Source organism: Etheostoma spectabile, chromosome 19 (assembly GCF_008692095.1).
Source record: "Etheostoma spectabile isolate EspeVRDwgs_2016 chromosome 19, UIUC_Espe_1.0, whole genome shotgun sequence".
NCBI classification, from domain to species: domain Eukaryota; kingdom Metazoa; phylum Chordata; class Actinopteri; order Perciformes; family Percidae; genus Etheostoma; species Etheostoma spectabile.
The window spans coordinates 1,730,521-1,752,765 of NC_045751.1; the positions used below are offsets into that span (position 1 = coordinate 1,730,521).

The 22,245-nt window shown below is 42.0% G+C and overlaps 1 protein-coding gene across 3 annotated transcripts; it reads left to right on the plus strand.

Annotated features, from left to right (window-relative positions):
• The first annotated feature begins 483 nt into the window (after positions 1-483).
• On the plus strand, positions 484-19,027 carry synpo2a (synaptopodin 2a). 3 transcript variants are annotated; one of them, XM_032544300.1, is made up of 5 exons: positions 484-717; positions 6,323-6,474; positions 7,657-8,447; positions 10,230-13,093; positions 17,160-19,027. In XM_032544300.1, the coding sequence occupies exons 1-5, from the start codon at positions 610-612 to the stop codon at positions 17,760-17,762; spliced, it is 4,518 nt and encodes a 1,505-aa protein (XP_032400191.1). In that variant the 5' UTR covers positions 484-609; the 3' UTR covers positions 17,763-19,027. The 3 variants fall into 3 exon arrangements, with proteins under 3 accessions (XP_032400191.1, XP_032400190.1, XP_032400189.1); XM_032544299.1 differs by having other exon boundaries at positions 485-717; positions 10,230-13,153; XM_032544298.1 differs by lacking the exon at positions 17,160-19,027 and having other exon boundaries at positions 485-717; positions 10,230-15,166.
• The last annotated feature ends 3,218 nt before the right edge of the window (positions 19,028-22,245 follow it).

Genomic DNA, 22,245 nt, shown 5'->3' on the forward strand with positions numbered 1-22,245 from the left:
GAAATACAAGATATGAAGAGTTAAAGAAATTATCTTAGGGGGTGGTTGCATGGTCAAGACCCCAGATTTCTTAAATCGTACGGCCCTGATGAGGTAAAGGCACTACAGAAACTAACGAGGCAGAATTATAGGCCTACAGGTAAAACACTTAGATAATGGAGATAATAAACCATTTTTTGGTGCAAGAGCCCGAAAATAGGATGGGATATTGCCCAATTGGGCTGAAGAATAATACAATATATAAAGTTTTACGTTGGTGTAAGAGGGAATTGAACACTATGTCTGTCTGTGATATCATTTGAAATATTTTTATCAAAATGTATAGCTATTTTCCGCAGACGTTGGATGACATTTAGTTCTTTTAGTATCACGTAGCAGTTTTTTTAGGACGCCAAATTCAAATCCAGAGCTCATCCTGATAAACCACCAGTTGCACGCAGCGCCTGCAGGCGGGTCCGTGCGCCATGACGTTTCTTGAGCGGGCTGGACTCAGGGGGTGATGGGGATTATACAGCGGTGTGGTGGAGGTGGTTGTTGTAAAGTGCTGCTGGTCCGGTTGACAGCTCAATGATCGCGCTGTGGAGGTTTGGCTAAGGATCTGTGCGCAGCATGGGCACCGGGGATTACATCTGCGCTACGCTGCGTGGTGGGGCACCCTGGGGATTCACCCTAAGAGAGGGGGAGGGGGACACCTACAGACCTTTCTTAGTTTCCCAGGTATTTACATTTACCTATTTATTTGTCTGTCTGTAAGGTGTTCAATACATTGTAAACATTAAAATAGTTAATTGAGATAGCAGTTGAAAAGTCTGGGATCCTTGGGTCCCTATTGCAAAGATGAACAAAATGTATAGGGAGGATCCTCTAAATCCCCTTGTTTGGATAACAACTACATATATGGAATCTGTTTTAATTGAGTTGTGTTGAGTTCAGTGTGAAAAAAAAAGTTGAAACCCTGGTGGGAGAGAATTCTTTCGCTGCATTTTTGTGTGCGTTGGCTGTGTTTTGGTGCAAGACTCCTCGGGACCCTTATATGGTCAAGGCCAAGAGAGAGTGTGAAGCCTAGGGCAGTGTGATCTGTTATCACTCACACAGAGTTCAGCATGAAAACAAAGCATTATTCAGATGAATAGCCGACCTGAAAAGTGGAGAATATGTGCGTTATGCCAATGCAAACAAACAAAAAAAGTCAGCTAAAACTAAGCAGATGTCACTTTAAAAAAAACATTCAAATTGGCCTAGTTGTAAGATAGGAGGTTAGGCAAATTGTAGGTTATTCTATAACTAAATTGGCCTCATGGTGTTTGGTTAGCCTGATAGTGTGATGATAAATGATATAGGTAACAGCAGAGAATGTCATCCTCCCTCTGATGATGCCACTTTTGATCCAGACATTCCATTACATATTCTAAGGACATGCCATGGCATTTTAAGGCAGTAGATGGATGCTATTGTTGATGGCATTAGGCTATTATTTGCATGTCAGTGCTTCATATGTTTAACCATCTGTCACAGCTTATTTCTTGCAATGTGCAACTGTTTATAACTTTAACATACAATTCAGTTCTGTAACTCGTCATCTGGGATGACATGATCACACATTTCGCTCCTCATGAAACACTGTTAATTCCTATATGCCTAAGTATATTCATTCATTTCATATACTGAAGGTTTTTTCTAGACAATAGTATCTTCCATGTTATATTTATTCTATGCATAATTTATTGTATGAGTGTGGATCATCAATTAAACTCCAAATAGATAGGGTTACATTCAGAAGTTTTATTGGACCTTGCTCTAATAAAAATGTCAGATCAATTAAAATGTCACAAACAAAAATGTCAAAGTAATGCAGAAAAACAGACAGCTGATTCAAGATTTCTTTCAGATATTTTGCTTTGATGCAAATGGACGGTAGAGGAAAAGCCAGGTGTTTTTACTTTGGAGAGCTGCTGAGACTCTATATATGGTATAACAGCAACAAGTGTTTAAGCTGCACTGGTCCCTCATGGACTTGTCGTCGATGCAGTGAACATGTAAATGTTTTTCTTAAGCTGCATTCCTGTAACATCAAAGCTCCGTCAGGAGAGAGCACACTGGAAGAATCAACAGCTCATTCTAATAACAGATGCTTAACACATTTTAAACAATCAAAGCCACAATTCTGATGTTCTTTTGTGACTTTTTGTGATATATCTTATGAATACATGTAGTATTTCCACATTTGCTGGCATGAAATAGTACCTTCTAATTGAGTGAATACGCTTCAACTGAAGCTTCAAAATGGCTCATAAACATCTGGTTAGTTGATTTTAAGTGACTGAAAAAGACATTATTATCATTGTTGCTGGCATTTAGTGAGTGGCTTTTATCAGACTCACAGCATTTAATAAATGGTCATTGTTATATGATAAAACGTATTGAAATATAGAAACAAAAGGACATAAAGACAAAATCCGCAGGCTGCGGACAACTTCAAGATACAATCAAAATCGTCACACAAACTCCACTAGAATTTGTACACACAAAATTACCAGCAACGGTGAGGTTGAGTTCTCAAAAAAGCAATGGAAGTCGCTGTCTTATTCCCCATATTGGGGAATGCCCCCTACTTCTAATGTTTCATCTTCTCTTGAAAACTTGTCTTATTTTACAGTTAAAGGGGTGTTTAGATACTCTAGCTTCAAAAAGTTGTTTAAATACATTGCATTTAAGTGTTGGCTTATTAAAGTGAAATAGCTACATGATGCTTATGTCTTAGTGTAGGGCATCTGGGGGATTTAGTCCACCTCATCTGGAAGGCATAAATCTAATTATACCTCCAAACTTCTCTAGTGGGAAGGACAGAGAGCCAAGTCTGTTAGTTAAAAGTCAAAAAAGCAAACATACCAAGATCATGACAAGTACCCTTTTAGGCTCCTCTGTGTCTGATAAAATGGGTGTTTTTCAGAGCTTCTGTTGAATGTAGTGAAAACTGTGTTTTGTTTCCTGGGAGAAAGTGATTGTTCAGAGTACTGACAGGCAGTACATTGGAAGGGCACGGGGTATCCACTCTTAAAAGTTTCTTTCCATATAAGGGAGGCAGTATTTTTCTTCGTCTTTGGAGTCCTGGTCTGAGTACAAAATGGATGAGGTCACTTTATTTTTTAAAGCTACAGAAACTGCATAATACAAGATTTTACAAGTTGTGACCCACAAATACACCAACACACTTGAGAAAAACATGGAACAATTTCCATCTGATCTATGGTAACATTGTAATGCTTGTTTTGAATGCCGTAGTGAAGTAAAAGTGAAAACTTAGATTAAATATGTAACAGAATTTCCCCCCAAATAATGCTTAAATCCTACCAACCTGAACAGGACATTTTGGCCTCCTAATTACTAAGGTATGCCATCTTGGTATGTGGAATGTCAACATCCATCAGATAAGTTATGGAACACTGAATGACAAAGCAAATATAATCTTAATGCAAGTTTGAGACGTGTCAGAATCTAAACTAATGGGAACTATTCACAATGTCATCCCTGTTCCATTTCATTAGATTTTTATAACTTGTAATAAAAGTCCTCTTCCTCTGCGTGGGTTATCTTGCCCTGTACAGAGCAAAGGGGGCTCTTGTTTACTGATTTGTCAGTCCTAATAGTGCACCGTAGGAATCTTATTAGGTTGCCAAGTAATCAGCGAAATGCCATTGTTTCATTCATTCAGTGCTGTTTTTCCAGAGTAAACAAAGTGCTTCACTACTCTTTACTTTACTGGAGTTTTTGGGCATTGTGTTTTTCAGCAAAACATCCACATCCTATAGTCTTGGGAGAAATCAGTGATCTTAGATTATGACTGTTGTTGTTTTTCCCCTTTCCTATTTCACATAATCTAAACAAATTAAGACCAATCCTCCAACTGCTTTATATTTGGATGATATAGTTGTGAGTTGCAGTGTTTCTGGCTCTGAATGCTCTTTGCCAATGGCAGCCAAAGAGAAGCTCAGCTGGACTTACATGTGACTGACCATCAGCTTTGTTTTTTTTAGTTTTATGATAAAGCATCTTCCAACTAAACCAAAAGGATTTTTGTGATATATTTATAGCCATGTAGGAACACTCCCTGAGTTTATCTGAAAAACACTGTTTTCTCTTGACAATGACAGAAGTTAATGTTGCAGAATTTACCTATACATTTACTTTGATCCCCTGGTAAGTTTATCAATGTAAACATCTGTGTGTTTTTTAGTTATTAATGAATCATTACTTGTAATATTATTGATAATTTATTATCAATATCGTTGACATATCTATGTATAAGCTGTCTTGTCTCAAATTTTTGCAAAGAATAAATAAAGAGAACTGGAACTCTTGCATTAGCACTATCAATATCAACAATATCATTCAGCAAAATACAATGCAATGTGTTTGCAATAAGTGGGAAATTGTTGGCAGGGGAAGTAACTACATCTGGCATAATATACCACTTATGAGAATAAGGTTTTGTGTACCTCACCCCTGATAAATTAGTGCAATAAACTAAACTCTCCAGTCCACAAACTGCTTCTACACCTCTCCTGTTAGAAGAACAGACAGGTAAAAAAGACATTAAATGTAACTATCCCCCACATGTTGTGAGTGCTACCTGTAAAGCAGCTGGAAAATATTTTCCTCAAATGTAAAAACATAATTGTTTTAAGCTGTGAAGGGCAGGAACTGCCAAGAGCTATGTGGACACATTATGCAGTCCTGTATTTCCTGTGATTTTCTCTTGTGTTGAAGCCTATTAAATAGATAATTTGAAAATGGGCAACCTAGAATCACACAGACGTATAATGCGTAATTGTGGCCCCACATGATGTCAGTAGTAAATTCTGCTGATCAGGGCAATGGTATTTTTGGAAAGCACTTTATTTGGAAAAACCTGGCCAACAACATGTGAGACACTAGGTGTATCTGCCTCTTTTGAACATTGCCTGACTGCTCTTTGTGTTGCGAGGAGAGACAACAACAAATGTTTCCCCTCCTTTTTTGGAGCACGAGTGGTTGCTGTGGCCTTCTTCCAGAAAAACCATCCTCCCTGTAATGAGGTGTCCCATGCACAGGCACACCGGCTACCTTATAGGGCCTGCTTGCACATGGTTTACTCTTAAAAACTCAGGGATGGAGTCAGAGGGGGTTTTATCTGAAAGTTACCAGCTCTATAAAGTCATTCATAAATATTTTTTGTATGTTTAACAAAGTAGGCTTATTTTATTGCCTCAGACTTATGTGTTTAAGGTTATAGAAAGCAAAGCATGGGCAGGTAAGGTAGTGCTCCTTGTATGTACTGTATATAAATATATAATATATATATACACAAGGAGCACTACCATATACCATATACAAACTGTTTTTGCATCTGCCTTTGAAATACAAATAATGAAACAAAAGTCATCAAGCAAACAAAGGTATGCCAGACAGATGATGAACTGTTTTATTGAGATTGGTTTTAATATGGTTCTGGTTCTGGCATATCTGGTAAATCTATGCTCTACATTTGGTGCACAAAATAATTTTGTGTTTTTGGACTTACACTAAAGTCTTTCCCCATGCTTATCGTGTAAATGTTGACACAGGGATTCTCTTCCAGCGGTAAAAGATGTGTGTGCGTGCATCACCATCTAGTGACAAGAGGGTTTAACTGCAAGTATCTCGAATTGGATACATGTACACTGAGATAATTGTGTGTTTGGTGTGTTATCCTCATGTATTCAACATTCTACATTTTTTTACACTTTACATTTATGACTGTAACATATGAAAATCATCCTGCAATGCATTTGCAAAGTACCTTAACATAATTGCTAAGAGTATATCCTTTATTGCATGGTACTGAAGTAATGATTTACCACTCTGGCTGTATAAGTGGCCTTTTGTGCAAAATATATGGAGTATTTGTCCTTATTATGAACACCTCCATATTAATGAATCATTTTATAGGCCTCATAAACCAATTGCAAGGAAATTAAACAATCAGTCATTAGTTTAACTGTATCAAGAGGTGCCCTTTAAATGGATCTGCGAAGAGCTGGCCACAGCAATACTATGCAGCTGCATTATGTATTATGAGCTTAGTAGCCACTCACACTTGGGGCATCCTCTCTGCACAGCTGGTCAAGTTCTGAAGGAGTACATTTGTGTTTTGGGGGGGCACTGTCAGCTGAGGTTACTGGTACCTAATGGGGATGTTCTGATGCTGTTAGTGAAGTTTACCTAAGCTGATAACGGGCACTGACCTGGTATGTGAAATGTCTGTTTTTCTAGTTTTTTGTCCCCTAACTAAGGTCTTCCACAGGTAGAACAAGGTGGTCGTGCCTTCCTAGCTGGAGTGCGAGAAGGTGACGAGGTGGTGTCACTCAACGGAGAGCCATGTGCATATCTCACCCTTTCACGAGCCTTTGCACTCATTGACACATCGATCGACTGTCTGCAGCTGCTTGTCAAAAGGTAGGGCCACATAACAGCCGTTAAATTAATGACAGCAAAGTGGTACATTCAGAAACACAACTGGATCTGTGTGTCACGACAACGGAGCCATGCAGCACTGTAGGTCCTTGATGTTCACAACAGCCATGCAACATGTTTATTGCAGCACTGTATTAGCATTTAGATGGTATGTTGTTTTATGACCTGTGCCCTTTTGCATTGCTCAGTGAACCACTGACTGTCTGTGTGTATATGTGCATTTATGTCTGTGGGAATTGACGAGTTAATGTGTGCCAGTCATGCGGACCTTCCAACTAGCTTGGCCAAGGTGTTACAGATTTGTGTGTGTGCTTGACATGCAGCTGCTCAGCCATTACTCAGTGGCTATTGCCAGTGTGTTTATCAAAGTGACATGTTCTTAAATATTGATGCCCTTATGTGCCCACATTTAAACGGCAGAGTGATATACAGTTAAAGTTTTATCTAGTTCAAGTATTTTTTTCTGGCTATAGGAAGACTATAGATAAGGGTCAGGATTTGCATTAGGATTGTTTCTATGACTACATGACTTCAGAGTCTTGTCTCTGTAGACTGAAGCAGATGACTTCAGCTTGTAGATGTCAAAATGTATTATTATGATATGTCACTCTTTCCCATTTCCCATTTGGAGACAATGAGCACTCGCTGATTTCTAATCAACTTAATTTTAATAATTGTAGTCAGAGGTAATGACATTCTGTTATGCTAGTCCTTGCTGACCTTGAAAGTGGAAATTAGGCAGAGCGATGTTGAAATGTGATTACCTTCCTTTTGAGTGACCTGACCCTTTCATTAAGCTTGCTGCATGAAGATAAAATCTGCTTGATTACTTTGACAACTTTAGCAATGGGAGACAAGATTTACTTCCTTAACAATTTAATGTGAAGATGTATTTCTTATTCAAATGGAATTGTAAACATGTGGACATCACATCTGTCTTTTTATGGAAGGAAAAGTAAAAAACAAACAGCAAAGATATTTAGTATTTACCTAATAGTCAATTATCTTTAAATGCACAAGTCCAAAAGCTCAATGCCATGTTTAAAGAACTTATATTATAAGAGGTGACATTATCTGTCATTGATATTAATGAACAACAATGGTTACTGAACTAAGAAAAGGTTCACCACTTACTTATTCCTGTTCTCCCCTTTCCTCTGAAAGATACTGCACTACCCCCAAAGAAGACTATGAATCAGAAGAAACATACTGTGGTGAGAGGGACTCCTCTGGTGAGGCTTTAGAGAGCACCACCATCCATATCTTCTCCCAAAAACAGAAGTCCCAAAGCCCAAGGAAACTCTACATATCTGAGTCCCAGGACGAGGCCTCTTATGGGGAGTTGGACAGCAACAAAGAGTTCCCCAAGGGACCCCAGCTGCTTCACACCCAGCTATGTGTTCCCTCACATGGTGATCGGAGAGGCAGGGAGCCTGTTTTTAAGGAAAATGATAAAGAAGCACGTTGTTGCTTCTCCCCTGGGGACATGGTCGAGCTCCAGGTATCCCTGTCCGAGCAAACCTTGGACGATGTGGGCTGCACCTCTCTTGGGAGTGCTCATGGGATCGAAGGAGAACTCTCAAACAAAGAGGCTATTGAGACAATCCACACCACTACCGCATCACACTACGTACCATGTTCTGTCAGAGAGCCGCTCGGCCAGCGTGGAGTGGTGCTCAGCTCTCCTTTAATGCTGGGGCATGTGGAGGTCATTTTGCAGCAGCCAGCAGCATCAGGAGCAGGGAGGGGCATTTTGAGTGTGGGTGGCCCCAGGGTCAGTGGAAGTGTTGGATCCCAAAGTGAAGGGGAAGAAGAAGGGCACTGCGAGAGGGTGTCTGGGTCTTCCGCTGTCTCATTCAGAGCTCCCTCAGAAGAGGTGACACCAGCAGAAGAGCAGGACTCTGATTCTGAGGGTGATCCAGACAAACCCAACAAGCATCGGGCAAGGCACGCCAGTAAGTACCTATGTACTATTTCCATTTTTACCAGGGAGTTTTATCCGGGTGTGCACTATTTGTGGTTGTATGTGTGCGTGTGCGTTCGCATGTGTGTGTGTGTGTGTGTGTGTTTGTGTAATTATGTAATTGTGTGTGTGTGTGTGTGTGAGTGCGTGCGTGCGTGTGTGCTTGTGTGTCTTAAAGATGTATTCTATTCTTTAAGAGTGTGTCAGCATGTTGATGAGTAAATTGCATTTCTCCATAACATATGTGCATTCCAAAGCACAATGTCCAGTGTGTGTGCTCCTCCAAATAGTGTGTCTCTCACTGCAGTTTAAGAAGGGTGCTAATTCCTCTGAATGGAAGCACATTCTTCTGGGTCTTACCTAAATTACAACAAAATCAAAGTGATTGTATGGATGCACAGTGCAAATAGGATGATGACAGTCAACAGAAGCTAGGTATAAAGAATCAAACGGGAAATAAACATGTTTATTGATCACACGTAAGAAGCTATTACACTTTATGAAACATCTTAAACGATCCATTTGAAGAGGCTTGATGATGAATATGGACACTCTTCTACACTGCTCTGAGCTGTGTAGAAGACATAAATATAACACAAGCACGCTGATGATGCCTGCATAAGTGGCCTTTTGACAGACACCAGCATGTGCTCCCCTAGCCCGTTACCTGATCCTTTCAAACTGGAGGCTTTAACTGAGCTAAAAAAGGGAGTCCGTTGCTCACTCCCGCTGTCTCCACCACCTTAAGGTTAGTCTTGCAGGAATATGAAAAAGGAAGCCTACGTATTATTTTATTACAACCTTGCAATGTTGGATGGTTTGAAAATGGCTTTGTTGTGTGATATCTGTTATCAGATTGGACAGAAGAAGTGTCAGCAAATGTGACAGATTTAAGAAGAACAGAAGGTTTTAAGTGGACAGCTTGTGAAGTTCCAGAAAAGGAGTGGTAAAGATATGCATGCAGGCTACTATATGGGGAAGAACAACTAATTTGATTAGTTCATTGTCTGTGAACAAATGAGGATATTAGACACGGGTCAGAAGATTTTATTACTGCTTTATGGGTTGATGTTTTATGTTGAACTGAATGAGCAAATGAGGAAAGGCAGATAGCCATAGGTGGCTGAATATTATGTGTGTCCTAATAATGCAAAGGAATCCGTTAATAGCTTAGTTTACAACATCTATGTTGTGTGTTCGAATTGATTCAACCACAGTCATACAGTATTAATGGATTACTAGTCTGTTGGTATTCTGCTTTTAATGAGAACATTGGATTTATTTTGGTATTTTGCACACTTAAATTAATTGCTTTGTGACTTCTAACTTTAATTCAAAAATATTTTTTTATCTGTCACAATGTCATTTGTGCAAGATCTATTGTTAGTCTTCAGATGAGTAATAAACCTAAATGGCTTTTATTTGATAAAATAAAACTGTTACTATTATTACATGATCAATGCAGATACAGTGTGCAAGGACTGACTTGAAGATGCCCTTGTGATCAAAGAGCTGAAAAGTTTTTTAAAAAAAGAAAGAAAAGAAAAAACTTTCTAGGGAGACATAGAAAAGCCAGCTTTTTCAAGAAATTTAGTTTTTTTTCTTCAGCCAAAACATCCACCAAACATATTAAATGTTTTGTGTTAATCTTAACTCTACTGTATTTTATTTATTTACGCATATAATGTCAGGTGAGAATCCATCCAAGACAAGCTTTTATTTTAGTATCCTTTATTCTAAACATTGAGCTCTCTTTTTATCCTTCTCTATACAGGGCTCAGGCGCAGCGAGAGTCTATCTGAAAAGCAGGTGAAGGAGGCCAAATCCAAATGTAAACGTATTGCTCTCCTTCTCACGGCTGCTCGGTCCAACCCAAACAACAAGGGGGTGTTGATGTTCAAGAAGCATCGGCAGAGGGCCAAGAAATACACACTTGTGAGCTACGGTACAGGAGAAGACGAACCAGAATACAGCGACGAAGAATACGAGGAAAACGAAGACAACAAACAAGAAACTCACACTGTTGAATTTACCCTTGTGGCTCCAAACGCTTCTGAAATAGACAAGCATTTCCTCACTAATGCCCATAGTAGCAAAGGTGTGCTAACTATCAACTGGGACAAGGGTCTCCTTGAAATTGAAAGGAACCTGAACAACCAAGCAGAGATGGAATGTTTGCCTGACACCAAGGGCAAGGGTGCCGTAATGTTTGCCCAACGGCGTCAGCGGATGGATGAGATTGCTGCTGAACATGAGGAGCTTAGGCGCCAGGGGATCGCCGTGGAAGGAGTGCAGATTGCTGATAAGAAGATAGAAGAGCACTCCTATATGCAGTCCAGAACAGAAGGCCATGCTTACATGGATGTAAATGTACACCAACAAAGCCAACACCAACAACAGTACCAGCAATATCAGGAACAGCAGTACTATGAGCAACAACAGAACTACCAACAACAACAACAACAACAATATCAGCAACAACAGCAGTATGAACAACAGCTTTATCAACAACAGCAAATGTATCAGAAGCAGCAAGAATATCATCAAGAGCAACAGCAAATGCAGCACTATTCTGCAAACATCAATGGAACAGTCCAACATGAAATGCAGGGTTCTCTCAACAATCGTACTGCACAGCCTTTCTCAGTAGAAAACATGGCGACTTCCCCTTACTCTCCCGCAATGAGTGGGGTCAATCAAGATTCTGTGGGCCAAGGAGAGCAGATAGCTTCCCGGGATGAACGCATTTCTACTCCTGCAAGTCGAACTGGGCTTTTGTCAGACTGCAGAAGACGAAATGCTGGCAAGCCAATGTTCACTTTTAAGGAAGCACCAAAAGTATCACCAAACCCAGCACTACTAAACCTCCTCAACAGAAATGACAAGAAGTTGGGTTTTGAGTCAGGGCCTGAGGAAGACTACCTTAGTCTTGGGGCTGAGGCTTGTAATTTCCTGCAGTCTCAACGAAATAAACAAAAGAATCCTCCACCGGTGGCTCCAAAGCCTGTGATCAACCCCAACTCTCCTCCATGGTTCCCACCGATAGAAGTGAGCAACCAGGACATGCCTCAACAAGCTGAAAATAGTGTATCCACACCTGCTGTAGCCCCCACCACAGAGACTACACTTGCTCCAGAACTAGAGCCAAACCCTGCACCTGCCTCTGAGCCCTCTCCCCCTCCTGCCCCCCAGAAAGCTCTTGCCAGCGCCACCACAGAGGAACAGTGCCCATGTACTCTCCCGGAGCCTGAATCTCAACAACAGCTTCTGCAAGTGACAGCTCAGGAAAATGGTCATATGAATTCTATCCTGCAACCTGAGCCTGCTCCGGTGACTAGCTGGGCTCAAGCACAAACACAACCACAACAACAGGCATCTAACAATTCTTGGCATCCAGCTCAAGTGCAGCCCCAGGAACCACCTCAAAGTCAGTCCCCACCACAGCCACCTTGGGTGACGCGTCATCCTACTCAGACCCAAGCACTGCCTCAAACCCCCACAAATAATTGGACCCCTCAAATTCAGCCATCCTGGAGTCAGCATCAAGAGCAAGCACAAGCCCAGACACATGCTCAGCCATCATGGAACATGCGTCAAGAGCAACCCAAGTCTCATCCACAGGCCCAGCCACCCTGGACACATTCTCATGAGCAGCCAAATCTGCAGCAAATGCAACCAACTTGGGGTCAACTTCAAGAACCAATGCAGCAGCAGCCCCAGGCACCTTGGGCACAGCCATCACAAACAGAACATCAGCATCAACCACCATGGGTGCAACCCTTGCAAAAATCCCAAGTGCAACCTCCTTGGGCTCAACAGGTCCAGCCAGAATCCCAGCCACAGCCACCATGGGTTCAGCAACCACAGCATCAGGCTCCACAACAAGCATGGCCACAGGCCCAGGCACCAGGTCAGCCTCAAACATCTTGGGTCTCAGTTCAGCCTCAACAGCAACCCTCAAATAATGCATGGCCTCCATCACAAACTCAAGTTCAGCCACCTTGGATCCAAGCAGCCCAAGCACAACCCCCAGCGCCGCCTCAAGCAATTTTAAACCCATGGCCACCAGTACCTGCCCAGGCTCAGTCCCAACCATCGTGGGCCCAGCACCCTTCAGAACATGGTCAGACACCAATAAATTCTTGGGCCCAAGAGCAAAACCAGGCCCAACAGCAACCACCTTGGGCTCAACCAGTTCCTCCCCAGCCCACACCACAGCCAAACTGGCAACAGTCTACTTCAAAGACTCCACCACAGCCACCAATGAATGCATGGCCTCCACCTCAGGCACAACCTCAGACACCTGTGGATGCCTGGGTACCACAGTCAAAACCAACCCCTGTGAATGTTTCCACGTCAATGGTGAACACTCGTCCCTCTCCAAAACCTTGGCATTCGCCACAAAATGCCCCACAAAACCGGACCCCTCCGACTCCACCACAGCGAATGCACTCTTTTACCATTGGTCAACGAGCTTCATCACCTATCAACCCAATGGCCACGGTCTTAAACCCATCATCCCAAGGTTCAGCTTTTGAGATGCCAGCTGTCAGAGGGAAAGGAGCTGATATGTTCGCCAAGAGGCAGTCTCGTATGGAGAAATTTGTTGTGGACTCTGAGACTGTGCAAGCAAACAAGGCAAGCCGGTCAACATCACCAGTTGCTTCCTTACCAAATGAGTGGAAATATACACCCAACGTACGTGCTCCTCCTTCACGGGCATATAATCCTATTCAGTCCCCTTCTTATCCCCCAGCAGCAACAAAGCAGCCCCCTCCAAGTAGCCCTTTAACCAAAGCAAAGACAAAAGCCAAAGAGAAACAAAAACCTGCTCCTAAACCCCTCAGTGTTGTAGATGTTATGAAGCATCAACCCTATCAACTCAATTCCTCACTTTTTACCTTTGGCCCAGCAACAGAGGCTGCCAACCCCCCTGAACCTAAGCCTGACATTTCACCTCCTAACCCACCTGTTGAAAACCAAACAATTACATATGAGCAAATGGCCCCCATTCAGCCAGTTGGACCCTATAACGTCCCCAGCCCCCAATACCCCCAGCAAGCCTATGGAATGCCCATGCAGCCTATCATGCATGATGGCCACTACCAGCAAAACCCAGCTAATATTTATCCTCACCCCAACCCATATCAACAACCCCCTGGTGGTCCATACCAGCAGGCATATAACCAACAGTTTCAGCAACCTCTCCCACCTGCTTATAATCCCCAAGCTCCTCAGTCTCCAAACCCTACCTACCAACAGGCACCGCAGGCCCCTTACCCACCAGCTAATAGCCCTCCCTACCTGGCAGCTCCCTCAGTACCTTACCAGCCACAGCCTCCCAGTAGCTATGTTGTTCCTTGTTTTCCTGTAGCTGCAAGGCCTGAATCTGTATCTGGTGGCAACACTGTAGCTGCTCCTAAACCTAAGTTTACAGCTAAAAAGAGCTCAGCTCAGGTGTGGAAACCTACAGCAGTTGATAAAGAGTGATTCTGGTAGAATCATGACATCTTTTGTGTCTGCTTGAGTCAATGGGTTGGTCCTCTTGCCATCCACTGCTAAGTGGACTATTTTGAGCACACAAACTTTCTTTTGCAATGAATATCTTCCCATACACTTGTTCGTTTTCAAAGTATTAAGAGCTAATGTGAAGTTTAGTACTACAGAATTAAGAACATACGAATAAGATTGGGATGGGAAGTTTATCTTAGCAGAAATTAATGTTACATGTTTATGAAGCGTGTACATGAAGAAAATTATGCCTATGGGTACTTAAAAAATCACTATAATGTGTAATTGTATGTAAAGTAATCTAAAGTGTTGGCAATATAAGAATGTAGGGGAGCATGATAGTAAGAATTGAAAGAAAGGAATGAGAGAAAACAGAAATCATGAGTGAATGGTAGCAGACAGTGACAACAGGAATTTGATTTTTGAAAAGAAGGAAATGCTTAATGTGTCAAATTTGAGTTGACAAACAAACTTATTAACAGACAAAACAACTAAAATACAATAAAATAATAAGGTAAAGGAATATAGTAAAAATAAAGTAGTGAGGTAGAAGGTTACCAACCAGAAGACTAAATTTGCAATGCGACAATCTGTACAGAGAGTATGTAACAACTCTGGAGTTTCATGTAGGTTTCAAGGCTGGAGGACATAGCAATACTCCTTATAAAAAGTAACAACTCGCCCTAACTTTCTTCAACATCAAATGTTGCATTAGTAAACAATCTATTCTTCAGTGGTTCTCCCCAGTCTCTTTTCCACAGCAACTTCTTAAGTGGGTTAGTTTTATTTTAAACTTTTTACCAGCTGTTGCATCATGTTAGGTACTATATTTAAACTGCTTCGTGAAAGGGAGGGCTGGGGTCCAGAGATAGTAGGCTTACATTTCAACTCAAGCCAGTGAAAGCAACTGTATCTCAGACCCCAGTTGTATTTTCCCTGATAACAGAGAAATATATAGTATTACATACATCCATACATCTTCTCTTGTATTTTGTATTTTATAAATAGATGATAAATGATATTCAAAAGAAGAATTATTGAAAGGATAACCAGCCCAGTAATTTTCACAAATATATTTTGGAACAGGGCTGCTTTTGTTCTTAATGTTTTTTTCTTATTTCTTTTTCTTTGTGTGTTTCTCTTCATAGTGCACTTCCTGTATCATTCACTGCAGTATCATTAAAATGTCTTTCATCCTTGGTTGGCTTTCCTTTCTTTTGTCCTTTTAGCATGCTTTTGGGTTTCTTCTATTTTGAGCCCTTTTCCTTTCATCTTGCTAAATTTCACTACTGTTCTACCTCTACTATAAATATTGAGTTAGTCTATATTGGTTCAGACAAAACATTCCGCCATGAATCAGTTTTTACTCAAGTATCATCACGTTAGACTAACTCTTATACCTACTATAGGCTTTTTTGCAAAGGCAGTGGTTAAAAAATCAGCTTCAACAATGAAACCAAATACAGTTTATACTCTATGAAGAGCTTGTTACATCAGCCAGAAACACCTCATTATCCAAATCATCTACTTTTATAGCAGTTGAGGTGAATGCTTAAAAAGCACATTCCTGCAAAATGACTAAGTGATGAGGCATTCATGAGGGGTATCATTAGACTGGTGACTTCAATGAACAACCTCATTGGACAATTCTGGAGGTCAAGTGAGTGGGCCCCTGCTGAAATATATATCCATGTTGAGTCATGCATTTTCAGAGAAGGTAGATATTTGTTAAGTGGAAGTTATAATATTTTATAGTGTCCTTGTTTACCAAATTTCTGCAGTTACTAAAGCGCATGCTTTTCTTATCTTTATCTCAGCCATACTTGTTTATTAGTGCACCCCGAAGAAAATTACATTGTAATATTTGTGTCACACATGCATTTATTTATTTATGCAATAAAATGGAAATATAACAGAGACAGTTAACATTCACTCTAGGTTCAGAGACCACACAATATTGGTTTAGTTACAATGTTTAATCTATGCTGATACAACTAAACTTTGGTATCCACTTATATGTAGGATCTATGTTTTATTCAGACTAAGGCAGGAAAGAGTTTCTACATACCTATACATATTAACTCTTTTATAGACCCGGGACCTCAAAGAAAACCACACCATGTCCTTATCATAAATAAACATAAACAGACAAAATCTCTCTGAAATTAAAAGCTTCTGAACGCATAGCACGGAAACCAACTCTTAAAGCCTGATCAGCTCCATTTCTGAGATACTGTATATGTTAAAGTTGTCAGAATAGCAGCATGGTGATAGACACTGACAATGTGTATGTAACAATAAAGCACCTTTACCTTTAGACAATGTAAGGCGTATACACTAAATGGTTATAGAATAAAAATATATCCGTAGATCACCTACTAATCTATTCATCCCTTCTTGTGTCTGCGATAATCCAGGATAACACTGCCAACGGCATACAGGCCTATCAGATACCTGAGTCAGCAGATAATGTGTTCCCTCCTTACTCATTTAGCTTCATTTTTCTTTTTATGACGGCACTCTCGTCTATTCTGTTTTTTCATTGTTGCCATATCTTGCTATCTTACACATCTTTTACCAGATGATGGCAGCACTGCTTTTTCTGCATGTCTGCCACAGCTAACAAAATGTATTGTCAGAGACGATGAACAGTACAGAGGTGCTTTTTGTCCCTGCATAACCCTTAGCTGTCTTGGCATCCTAATGAAGATGTTAGTGTTGAACATTTAGAGGTTTCGCCGTCTCATTGTCATACATTCAAAGTGTGGCCGTAAAGCAAAGCTGGATCTGGCGTATTCTGGGAAACCCATGCACTCTCATGAGCCATTTCTGAGAAACAAGAGGGCAGTCTACTCTGTTTGGACAAATACTAAAGCACTGGGTTGAGGAGGCTTACTGTGGAATGGACAATAAAATAAGTTTACAAGAGCTTTTAGCAGCTTTAACAGTTAATTTTCTTTGCTGTCTATTTCAGATCTTAACACAGTCTTACATATTTATACAGAAGAATCAAACAAAACAAAAGTTAACATGAAATACAATATTAGGGTGTAACAGCATTTAAAAGAAATTTGTTGAAGAGCTATTCTTTTTTCCAGTGTTTTCAAAGCTGATTTGATTTGGCTGGAGGACCAGTCACCCAAACAAAAATGAACCCTCACTAAAATAAACATGTCTGGATCTTTCTTTGCAGGCACTTGGCAGGAGCTACTCCCTTTCCCCACCAGCCAGAGTACCATCCATGGGCCAGAAATCAGCTTCTGCTTCTTCCTCCCCCAAGCCTCTGGCTTGGGGCACTACAACTCTCCCAGCAAGGCAGACGTCCTGGCTAGAGAAGGGCCGCAAACCCCTCATGCCCTGGGAGGCCGCCTCCCGGCATCCCTTGGGTCTGGTGGATGAAGCCTTTGCTTTCCAGAACCTCCAGCAAAGCCTTGCCACAAATGTCCGCTTGGCAGCCCAGCGCAAAATGCTGCCTGAGCCACCAGCAGAGTGGAAGGCCCGGGTGTCTTACGAAGACCCACAGAAAACAGGCAGCCAGACTTGGAGCCAGAGCCAAAGCCGCAGTCAGAGTCGACCTCCACTGCCATCATTTGGGTCCTTTACTAGGAGCACTGGCTCCGCCCCTGCCGGTCATGCTGCTTACAGATCCCTACCCAGACAGTGGCAGCCTCAGAGGTCAGTTACACAGGCCGACCTGGGGCCTTCGGTGTCCTCCTCTGAGTTTATTAAGAGTCCCTTAGGAAAACAAACTTACAAGTCTGTGTACACCAGCAACACTTGGAGTTGGAGACGATAGGATACATTGTGACCTGTGGGTTTAATAAGTCCAATTCCAAGTTTCACTGATTCCCCAACACATTCAAGTGCATTTTCTTTTTCTAATTCATTGATATACACAAACAAAAATAATGTTAGTGAGGAGAGTGCGCTAATATATAATGAAGAGGACATTTAAAAAGTTTGATAGAATTCTCCTGGTTTGGATATGATCATATTTTTTGCTCTTTCTGCTTTTCTTTGCTGTTAAATAGCTAGTATAAATGATTTTAGACCAAAATCTGTGTATGCCATAATCATATGTGAAAAGGGATGATTACTCTAACAATATATGGAGAAAAAAATTACTTTTAACTGACAACTTTGTAGTTTGGTAAATACACTGAAGTGGACCTGCAGTTCATCAGATGAGGCAATGAGTATGTTGTTTAGAAAGGATATAATGAGTGTCAATGGATATGTTTTGTATAGAATAAGTGGAAAGTTTTGTGTGATTGTAAAGTAGACTGAGGAAATTGTAGAATGTTCATTAAGATTTCAGAATATAGGAAAAAGGTCAGTATGGTGTCTTGAGAAAAGAGATACGTGAGGATGCACATAGTAAGCTGCAAGAGAAGAGTGTCTCTTGAACTGTTTTCATCCTGGTGTAATTTTCTGTTGTGAATGCACGCATTTAGCATGCAGTGATTAAGTACTTTTTTTTGCTTGTTTTGTTTGATTTTCAATCCATGAAACTTGAGAATGAGTACATTTGCAGTGTATCCAGATCAGAGAATCCTTTCAGTGTCAGAATCCAATTTGTGAAGCATTAGAAGTGAGGCTTAAAACTTGTGGAAAGGTTAGTGCTATAACTCAGCATGTTGTGTAAGCTAAAATAATTGAGATTAATGCACTTACCCATTGCATTTTAATTAGTGCATTAGCATTTGGCCACTAACTAGGGATGATGAGAAGCTGAAAATGAGGCAACTTTTCTACCATTATAGTTTTTCAACACTTTTCTTTTTGGGCACCTGGAATGAAAAGGCAAATTCCAATATTAGTTAGTATTGAAAGTTGAGGAATGTCTATTAGTCCTAATCATGACCTCAATAAAATATTGTTTTAGTTTTTGATTACTGGCAGTGGGAGCATTGCTTATAGAATGCAATGTGTTTGTGGCTTGTGTTTGGTTTGTTTTGGGCTTTTGCTATAGCTAGGTTAGTGTTTCCACAGAGTGTACATAATGTCCTAATGTGATTCTCACCAAGCAATCTCATAAACATAAATAAGATTTATCACACAGCAGCATTGTGTTGTGTCTCAACAGACTCACTCAGCATCCTGGCATAGTGTATCTGTGACAATTACACTGTATTGCCTCCATTCAAACAACACATATTATAGTCATTATAGAAAACCAGTTGTCAGTTTCTGTTCCAAACTATTTCAGCTATGGATTCACAAAAAAAAGACTTTCACAAAATAAATACAACCAAATAGCACTATTTCACAAATTGCCTTGCGTGTTTGTGCTCTCTGCTCTCTAGTCCAAGCATGAAATAGTTGGCTCAGGGCCATTTGTTGCTTGCTGTACCATCCCATGAAGCTTTTTGTATGATGTGTTGTCTTGAATAGTCATTCGCTCTATCCAGCGGAGGGGGGTTGGGAGGGGTTGGTGGGGACTTGTTCCCATGGTGACCACCAGTTACATAATAACAGTGGGTACCTAATGTACAGTAGCTGAAGCATTAGAAAATGAGAGATAACGACACGGATGGAGATAATAAACAATTTAGGTTTTATAAACACTTTGAGGGATTCACATGCTATAAAAAAGGGTGGAGCCACAGTATAAACGATCATAAAGCACAACACGGATCGCTTTAAAATATTTTATTTTGTGTATGGTGTTCCTGGTATAGTTTTCTTCATGCCAGGCATTGCACTATGCCAATATACTTTCTGCTTTTAACATCCAATCTTTCGTATCCTGCAAACTCAACCTGCCTGCCTTTATTTGTCTCTTTTATTAAGTTAAGAATTAAATTAAAGTCAGCAAGGTCAATTAAAACATAGTGAGTGGATTATGAAGTGAGTGCACCCTATTAGGCCTGGGTCCCTACTATATCACATGATAGCATTTCAAACAAATAGTATCTTATTGGCCTCCAGAGTCTGAGGGAGCTATGTTCTTAAATATATTTATTGTAAACTGTGCACTGCAATTCTTGAGCGCTGATGAAGACAACTGCAGTGGAAACTACTTCATTTTTCTCAGTTTCTACGAGTGATTTCAACCCTTAGGTGCTTTTCAAATCATGTATATTTGCAAAGTTTCAAGATTGCAACAGATTATTGCTCTTTTTATAGGCAGGTTAGTCAAATGTTAAAGTTTACCTTTACTTTGCACATTCTCAGGCAGTCATGGTGACTGTAGAAGAGGTGGCAGGCCAAGCATGAGCCCAACCTTCCCAACTTTTTTTGTCAGACGCTGTCTTATGAACTCAAGTACCCCCTTCATCGACACTACCATCACTTTCTTTCTAAACTAGATGTATATATATATATATATATATATATATATATATATATCCATCCATCCATCCATCTTCATCCGCTTATCCGGTATCGGGTCGCGGGGGCAGACCTGCTGCCGGTGGCGAGCTGTGGTTAGAGGTTCTTAGGTGCCTCAAGGGGCGGTAACCCACAAACACCCTGGTGGACACCGGTGGTCAGGGAAGCCGTCCGACTGAAAAGGAGTCCTTCGCGATATGTTATCCCAGAGTACTCCGGAGGCAGTTGCAGGGTACGACGGGCCGAAGGGTGCAGCCTCTGCCGTGACAGAGGAAAGCAGCCAGAGAGACATGGAGAAGGACTTTCGGTCGGCACACCAAGTGCTTCTGGAAAACCGTTGCCCACTCGAAAGGGGGAGACGAGGAATCCTCCAAGCTGTATACAGTAAGGATGGGACGTTGTTGACCTCAACTGGAGAGGTATAGAGCGTTGGAAGGAGCACTAGAGAACTCCTAAACTCAGTGACACGCCTCTGTGGTAGGGTGGATGGGGGATTGTCGTCATTTCCCTGGTGGAGGCGCTGAGGTAGTCAAACAACTCCACAGTGGCAAGCCAGCCCGGATTGATGAGATCCGTCCAGAAATGCTGAAAGCTCTGTGTGTGGAGGGGATGTCTTGGTTGACACGCCTCTTCAACTTGGGTGGAAGTCTGGGACGGTGCCTAAGGAGAGGCAGACCGGGGTGATCTTCAAAAAGAGAGACCAGACGGTGTGTGCCAATTACAGGGGTATAACACTTTCAGCCTCCCTGGTAAAGTTACTCCAAGGTGCTGGAAAGGAGGGTCGGCCGATAGTCGAACCTCAGATTGAAGAGGAAAATGCGGATTCCGTCCTGGCGTGGAACAACGGATCAGATCTTTACTCTCGCAAGGATCTTGGAGGGGGCCTGGGAGTATGCTCCACCAGTCTACATTTGTTTTGTGGATCTGGAGAAGGCGTATGACCGGGTCCCCCGGAGAAATTGTGGGAGGTGCTGCGGGAGTATGGGTCAGGGGGTCCCTTCTCAGGGCCATCCAATCTCTGTATGACCAAAGCGAGAGCTGTGTCCGGGTTCTCGGCAGTAAGTCGGACTCGTTCCAGGTGAGGGTTGGCCTCCGCCAAAGCTGCGCTTGTCACCAATCCTGTTTGTAATATATTAGGACACAGGATATCGAGGCGTAGTCGGGCGGGGAGGGGTTGCAGTTCGGTGGGCTCAGGACTATCACTGCTTTTTGCGGATGATGTGGTCTGATGGCGTCATCGGTCTGTGACCTTCAGCACTCACTGGATCGGTTTGCGCACCGAGTGTGAAGCGGCTGGGTGAAGATCAGCACCTCTAAATCTGAGGCCATGGTTTCAGCAGGAAACCGTGGAGTGCTTTCTCCGGGTAGGGAGTGAGTCCTTACCTCAAGTGAAGGAGTTAAGTACCTTGGGGTCTTGTTCGCGAGTGAGGGGATCATGGGAGTGAGATTGGTCGGAGAATCGGAGCAGCTGGTGCGGTATTACATTCCGTTATCGCCGCCGTGTGACGAAAAGAGAGCTGAGCCAGAAGGCAAAGCTTCGATCTACTGGACAATTTTCTTCCTACCCTCACCTATGGTCAGGAAGGCTGGGTCATGACTGAAAGAACGAGATCGAGGGTACAAGCGGCCGAAATGGGTTTCCTCAGGAGGGTGGCTGTGTCTCCTCGAGATAGGGTGGAAGCTCAGTCATCCGAGAGGAGCTCGGAGTAGAGCCGCTGTTTCGCGTTGAAAGGAGCCAGTGAGGAGGTTCGGGATCTGATAAGGATGCCTCTGGCGCCTCCCTAGGGAGGTGTTCCAGGCACGCCAGCTAGGAGGAGGCCTCTGGAAGACCCAGGACTAGTGGTGGAGAGATATATCTCAACCTGGCCTGGGAACGCCTCGGATCCCCCAGCGGAGCTGGTTGATGTGGCCTGGGAAAGGGAAGTTTGGGTCCCCTACTGAGCTGC

Bases quoted from the DNA above. Each gene is read 5' to 3' on its own strand.
- synpo2a (XM_032544298.1), top strand. From the start codon at position 610: ATGGGCACCGGGGATTACATCTGCGCTACGCTGCGTGGTGGGGCACCC. The intron at 6,475-7,656 runs GTAGGGCCACAT...TTCCTCTGAAAG, and splicing joins CTGCAGCTGCTTGTCAAAAG to ATACTGCACTACCCCCAAAG. The intron at 8,448-10,229 runs GTAAGTACCTAT...TTCTCTATACAG, and splicing joins GCATCGGGCAAGGCACGCCA to GGCTCAGGCGCAGCGAGAGT.